General features: G+C 52.4%; 1 protein-coding gene across 1 annotated transcript; it reads left to right on the plus strand.

Moving 5' to 3' along the window:
- Window positions 1–5,616: 5,616 nt before the first annotated feature.
- Window positions 5,617–6,839, plus strand: LOC117561879 (golgin subfamily B member 1-like). Its single transcript, XM_034239509.1, has one exon. It carries the CDS (start codon window positions 5,733–5,735, stop codon window positions 6,792–6,794), a length of 1,062 nt encoding a protein of 353 aa, XP_034095400.1. The 5' UTR covers window positions 5,617–5,732; the 3' UTR covers window positions 6,795–6,839.
- The last annotated feature ends 393 nt before the right edge of the window (window positions 6,840–7,232 follow it).

Raw genomic sequence — 7,232 nt, forward strand, 5'->3', positions numbered from 1 at the left:
ACAACCAGAACTTAACAGGTAGAACCCTGTCTCAACACAGGACCCAGCACTGCGTGGGCCACACTTGGAGCAGAGACATCTAGCCTGTAAAAGCGGACAAAAGTGAGCGGTGAGGACCAGCTCGCTGCTGCACAAATGTCTTGGATGGAAACACCCTTGAACAAAGTCCAGGATGTAGCCAGTCCACGAGTAGAATGAGCATGCAGGCCCGTTGGTGCCTGCAAACCCTGACTCGTATAAGCCAGAGCAATCGCTTCTACAATCCAGTGGGAGAGCCGTTGCCTGGTAACGGGCTTGCCCTTCTGAGGGTTAGCCCAGGATACAAAGAGTTGGTCATTACAACAAAACTCTTTTGACCTGTCCATATAGATGCGTAAAGCACGAACTGGACACAGCAAATTCGGCCGCTGTTCCTCAGAGGAACACAGCGGCGGAGGAAATGCCACAATGTCAATGGGGGTACATGAGCCAACCACCTTAGGTATAAAGGCAGGGTTGGGCTTCAGCAACACTCTCGTTTGACCCGGGGCAAACTGAGTGCATGAAGGATGTACAGAGAGCGCATGAATGTCACTGACTTGCTTGGCAGATGCCAGAGCCAGTAACAGCACTGTATTCAGTGACAGGTGTTTCATGTCAGCTTCTTCCAGGGGTTCAAATGGAGGTCGAGTGAGCCCATCTAAAACCACTGCCAAGTCCCATAAGGGCACCAGTGACCTGGAAACCGGGAGGAGCCTGTGAGCCCCTTTCATAAAACGGCAGACCAAAGGATGTTGGCTAGCCGTCTTTCCCTCAAAGCCCACATGGCATGCAGCAATAGCAGCCAGGTACACTTTGATCGTAGAGAAAGCTCTGTGTTTATCAATTAAGTCCTGTAGAAATGATAAAATCACCCCGACAGGACATTGAAAAGAGATGTGTCCTTTTTGAAGGCACCACTCCTCAAACACCCTCCACTTACAGTCATAGAGAGACCTGGTGGAGGAAGCTCTTGCACTCTGAATAGTGTTTATCACCTTCTGAGGGAGACCCACTGTATTCAGATTGTACCATTCGGGCCAGGCCCATAGCGCCAAGCGCTCTGGGTGTGGGTGAAAGATCGCCCCCCCGCCTGAGACAGTATGTCCCTGCGTAGTGGGAGCTGCCACGGCTGCCCGCACAGCAGCTGATATATCTCCGCCAGCCAGTACATTGCAGGCCAGTGCGGAGCTATCAGGATAAGTGTGTGGCGTTGTTCTCTCACTCTGGCCAGAGTTGGGGGTATCAGAGCCAGGGGTGGGAACGCGTACAGAAGGACCGGAGGCCAAACGTGCGCGAGTGCGTCCACGCCTAACTGTGCGTTTAAATCGTGCATTGAAAAGAACAGCTGACATTGAGCATTTTCTTTAGATGCGAACAGATCTACCGCGGCTCGGCCGTAAAGCACCCACAGCTGACTCATAATTATTGGATGTAGAGTCCAGTCTGCATATAGTGGTGCACCTCTGGACAGCAGATCCGCCCCGAGGTTCATCACTCCTGGTACGTGCGTCGCTCTCAGAGAGAGGAGACGTCCGCAGCTCCATAAGATCAGTTTGCGTGCCAGCATATGTAACTGGAGAGAACGCAAACCCCCTTGGCGGTTTATACGATATTGTGGTCGTGTTGTCTGTCCTCACGAGGACATGATGTCCTCTGAGAAAAGGCAGAAAGCGTTTCAGGGTGAGGAACACCGCTAAAAGCTCCAGATAATTTATGTGTGACCGTTGGAGGTCTCTGCTCCAGAGACCCCTCACAGGTCGACCTTCGTATACCCCCCAGCCCGTCAGACATGCGTCTGTGGTGACCACCTTCCGCGATATGACAGCACCCATAGGCACGCCCCGTACTAGAAAAGTCGGGTGTAGCCAGTGGCGCAGAGCCATTACGCATTTCATAGTGACCATTACTCTCCGCGCGCCATGACGCGCAGGGTCCAATCTGAGGGCAGCTACCCAGCGCTGAAACTCCCTCATGTGTAAGAGTCCCAGTCGTACCACCAGAATGGCTGACGCCATGAGCCCCAGCAACCGCAGACATGACCTGAAGAGAACATATTTGCGTGGCTGGAAATGAGCGAAGGCTTTCACTCTCTCTGCTGACAAGCGGGCTGTAAAGGGCACCGAATTCAGGCGTATGCCCAGGAAGAGTACAGTCTGGGCTGGAGACAACATGCTCTTTTCTGTGTTTATTACAAAACCCAGGTCGAGCAGGTGTTTTACGAGGACATTCGTCTGCGTAATAGCCTCTTGCTCCGACTGTGCGAGAAGGAGCCAATCGTCCAGATAAGTTGCCAGGCGAATACCCTGTTGTCTTAACGGGGCTATCGCGGCTTCCGTACACCGTACACCGTACAAACACTCGCGGGCTGAGAGACCGACACTTCGTCCAGCATCTCCGGAAAGACTGGAAGGAGCTGCCTCTTCGTCCTCGCTGCTTGGGGCAAGTTCTTCCCCTCGTAGCGAGATCTGGAGGTCTCCTTGGCCACTTCAGGCAACAGGCCATGGGATGTCCAGCCTGGACGCAGCGCGTTGACACACGGCCTGCAAGTCCATGCTTAGGACGGGCGAAGCTGGTGTGCTCTCACCCGGGGGAGCGGACATCGCTCCCAGCTTTGCAGCCTGAGCCGATGAAACAAAGATGTCATCCCCATCCGAGTCAGACAGGAGGAACTCAGAGGTATCCTCTTCGTCCTCCATGTAGTCCAACTCCAGGACATCCTCCGCGGGTGGAACCATGGTGAGGTCCAATTGGGAGCCCCAGCTTGACACAGCACGGGGCTCCGCTCTCGCGGCTCTTGCCGCCACCGGGTCCCAGCCTGAAACGGCGCGGGGCTCCGGTTCAGCGGCTGTCGCTGTTCTTGAGCCCCAGCCTGACACAGCGCGGGGCTCAATCTCTGCGGCGGACGCCACCATGTCTTGATTGCCGGACGGCGAATCAGCGGACATGAGGGGGTCCTGTCCCGACAAGCTAGCTTGGCGTGCTAGCCGTCGGCGGAGGCTCTTCATGGTGAAGTGGGTAGTGCCTGAAATTTTAAACCCGCAGCAGCATAGCCGAGCCTCCGAGTCCCTGACTCCTCTGGTGTGAGGGAGAGAAGGGTCCATCTTCGATCGCCGGGGTGTCGGCGTGGAGTGGACGCGCTAGTAACAGGTACGTTACTGAGAAAAAATCCAACCTTGCCGTTAGTCCGAAAGGAAAAAAGGCGACGGTGTAGATTTTACTCTTTAAAGAATATTAACTGGTGTGTTAATACCTTTTTTATCTCTGTCTCCTCTGGTGTGAGAGAGAAAAGAGAACGTCCTCTTTACCGTGGTGTCGGTGTGGAGGGAAGAACAAACTAGCAACAGGTATGTTACTAGCTTGAAGAAAAAAATCAAACCTTACCGTTATTTCGACAGAAAGAACGGCGAGGCAGATTACAATATTAACTGGTGTGTTAATATTGCTCAGTCTTCTTGCAAAGCAAAAAAGTAACTGGCAAGCGCCCGTTGACCGAATGTTAGCTTTGGGTTCAGTCTGTGGACCGTTAAGCTAGCCCGGTTACTGATAATTCGAGATGTGCTCTGAAGCGAGAAGAGGTGTTTGAATGACGCTGCGTCGTAGCGCAAGCTACTTAAAGGGTGGGTGGATTCCCTGACGTTGATGTCAAGATCACCAGCCAATCAGGATTGGCGTAATGAGATTGATGCTTCTGTTTGCATACGCGTTGAGGCGCATCCCATAGTGAGACATCGAACGGAGTGTTATGAATGAGAACAGCCACAGTTTGCAAAGGTTAGCATTGAATGTATTGGTTTGTCTGCACACATATTGAATAGTACTACCTGAGGTTTATTTGTAATTCTTCTACTGCAATATAAATGTATAATATTGATATAATAAACAGCTGACAGGCTAGAAACAGTATTGCTGTTGTGTCTCGTGAAATGTGTTAGTTATGTGTATGTGTTATGTCTGTCTTTTCATGTTATTTCACGTCATGTCATGTCTGTCTATTTATATCATCTCTAGTCAAGTCCCTGTGTTTCATGTCATGTCTCATTTTCCATTTCCTGTTTTATTTTGTACTTACCTCTTGTCTCTCATTTCAGGCCCTGTTACTTCCTTCCTTTGTGTGTGTTCCCGCCCTTGTCAGCGTCTGCCCCGCCCCTGATTGTTTCCACCTGTTCCCACTCACCTCTTGTTTAAATAGTCCTGTCTCCCCCTGTCCTGTGTCAGTTCGTCTTGTTTGTTTGCATAGATGGTCCTGCCAGGCTTCAACAAAGAGAGGATCATTTCCAGTCTAGTCAGCTTTTGTTATTTTTGTAAACTTAAGTTAATCTTAAATTCTCTTTTTGTTACGCTTGTTTTTGCAAGTGATGGCAAAATGAAGCTTTGAATGAAGCATCGAACCACTTGGACAATTGTGTCGGAAATAGGTTAATTTCTCGAAGCTTCACTTACAGCAACCTCTCCTGGCGAAGTGCAAGGCTGCAGTGGGTTTAACATATTGTAGCGATCCTGATAGGCTACTCAGGGTGTCACTTAGGCATCCCCCGTCTCTCTGCCAATCATAGAGCTGCACCGTGATGGTGGCTGAGGTGCGGGCCTGTGGTTGGTGGAGCGGACGGGGGAGGGCGGGGAGTTGTGACGTAGACAGTGCTATATATATGGGTATGTGTAGAAGTTAGTGTGAGTGGAGTGTGCGGTAGAACCCACAAAGTGTACTTGACCTGTTATCATCTGTTTTCAAATACTAGTTATTAAAGCCTAATAACTACAAGCCTGTCTCCGACTCATCTTGGGAACGTTACATTGGTGTCAGAAGTGAACTTTTCGAACAAGGGACGTCTATCCGGAAGAGAGTCGTAACTGCGTCACGGAGCTAGCCGGTAAGCTAGCGGGGATGGATAAGTTCAGCAAGATGGGAGTGAAGCAGGAACACAGTAGTGATGAAGAGGAAGATGGAGCATGCGGGTGGTCGAAGGACATGAGAGAGGAGTTCATGAGTGCACGGGAGGTGAGAGAGCGCCTGAGAGAGTCGGCGGTGAGGATGGCTAGAGACGCGGGAATGTCTCGGTCTTCTGCGGCAGTTCGCGCCATTTCCAAGCTGGAGGTAAACAACAATGGCGGCGCCCATCAACCCGCAGCAGCCGCCGCCGGGTCAGTGAAAACACCCACATTCTCGGGTAAGGCAGACTGGGAGGCTTTCCATGCCCAATTTGAACTGCTTGCTCATGCCGGGGGGTGGTCAGTAGAGACTAAAGCACTACAGCTAGCTTTGTGCCTCACAGAAGAGGCTCTTTCATGTCTGCTACTACTTAGCCTTGAGGACCGACACAGCTATGAAGCGTTAGCGGGGGCTTTGAAGAGGCGGTTTGGACAGTGTTTCCCGCCAGAGCTGCTCTGGAACGAATTGAGTAACCGCTGTAGGAAGTCTGGAGAGACGCTGCGTGCGTTGGCTAACGACGTGGAGAGCCTGACGCGGCGGGCATATGCACACATGCCACCCGGAGTGCAGAGTCAACTGGCACGTGATCAATTCATCAGGGCTCTCCTCCCTGCGGACTTGAGGGTTGGGGTACAGCTGCAGCATCCACAGTCCTTGCAGGCGGCCTTGGAGATGGCTGTGGAGAGAGAGATTGTGGAGTGTAGCGGCGAGGAGCAACGGAAGGCCGGTACCACCGGCTGTGAGGAGCTGCAGAGTGGAGGAGAAGCCTGTATGGGTTACCGAAATGACTGAAAGTGTCAAAGTTTTATTAGAGGAGAAAATGAGGGAGATGGAAGCAGCTGTCAATGCAGAGAGGGAACTGCGGCAGCAACAGGAGGCTAGACTCAAAGCGGAGCTGGCCTCTCTTGAGCGAGATCTCCAGGAGAGTAAAGAGAAGGAGAGCCTTGTGGCCTCTCTGGAGAAGTGCCTCCAAGAGGGCAAAGAGAGAGAAAGGAGCCTGGTGGAGGAGGGTGCCAAGAGGGAGGCGCAGTTCAAAGAGCTGCTCAGGAGCCTGGAAGCCGAGAAGGACAACCTGGAGGAGCGTCTGACGAACCAGCTGTCCCAGCTCAATGGCAGCATCGCAGACTACCAGCAGGAGGCGGCGGACAACCGGGAGCACTTGGCCGAGCTGCAGCGGGAGGTGGAGCGGTTGGCGAGGGAGCGGGCCGAGTTGGAGGCTGAGGCGCAGAGCGAGAGCGACCGGGCCGCCAGGCTGGAGGAGGACATGAGGCAAGCACAGAGAGAGAGAACAGAAGCAGAGTCTGGTAAGCAGGAGGAGCTGCTGAGGGAGAAGCAGCTGCAGAGGGACTGCATCAAGTACCAGGAGAGGATCAGCGAGATGGGTAGAGACGCTAAGGCGCTGCAGCAAGGTTACAACGAGCTCCAGAATAAGCTAGGACAATCCCAGCTGGAGACTTTGAAAACTCTAGAAGCCCTGAAAAGGACAGAAGCAGAGTTGGATACCTGTAAACCTCAGCTGGATGAGTCCCAGAAGCAGGCAAGCGTAGCTATAGCGGAGAGGAGTATCATGGAGCAGAACGCCCAACACAGAGAGGCCTCGATGAAGGCAGAGGTGGAGCAGACCCTGGACTCTGTGAGGTTCAGACTCGGAGGCGAACTGAAGGAGATGGAGCTGAGACTGGACAAGGTGGACAGAAGCGGAACTATGACACTAGGACAAGAGGGCAGCATTTCTGGGCCGGGGAGCTGGTCTGGGTCTACAGCCCACAACGGAAGAAAGGCCGGTGCCCAAAACTGGACAGTCAGTGGGTTGGTCCCTGCAGAGTACTGGAGAGGGTGGGGGTAGTGTTTGTGCTGAGTTTTATTTGTTCCTCGTGGGCGAGGAACTTTGTAGTGAGGGGGTAGTGTAGCGATCCTGATAGGCTACTCAGGGTGTCACTTAGGCATCCCCCGTCTCTCTGCCAATCATAGAGCTGCACCGTGATGGTGGCTGAGGTGCGGGCCTGTGGTTGGTGGAGCGGACGGGGGAGGGCGGGGAGTTGTGACGTAGACAGTGCTATATATATGGGTATGTGTAGAAGTTAGTGTTAGTGTGAGTGGAGTGTGTGGTAGAACCCACAAAGTGTACTTGACCTGTTATCAACTGTCTTCAAATACTAGTTATTAAAGCCTAATAACTACAAGCCTGTCTCCGACTCATCTTGGGAACGTTACAGTATCTTTGCCTTGAAAAATATTCGATGCACACACACACTAAGACTGAATATCATGTTCGATTTGCAAT

Source organism: Gymnodraco acuticeps, unplaced genomic scaffold (genome assembly GCF_902827175.1).
Source record: "Gymnodraco acuticeps unplaced genomic scaffold, fGymAcu1.1, whole genome shotgun sequence".
NCBI lineage: Eukaryota > Metazoa > Chordata > Actinopteri > Perciformes > Bathydraconidae > Gymnodraco > Gymnodraco acuticeps.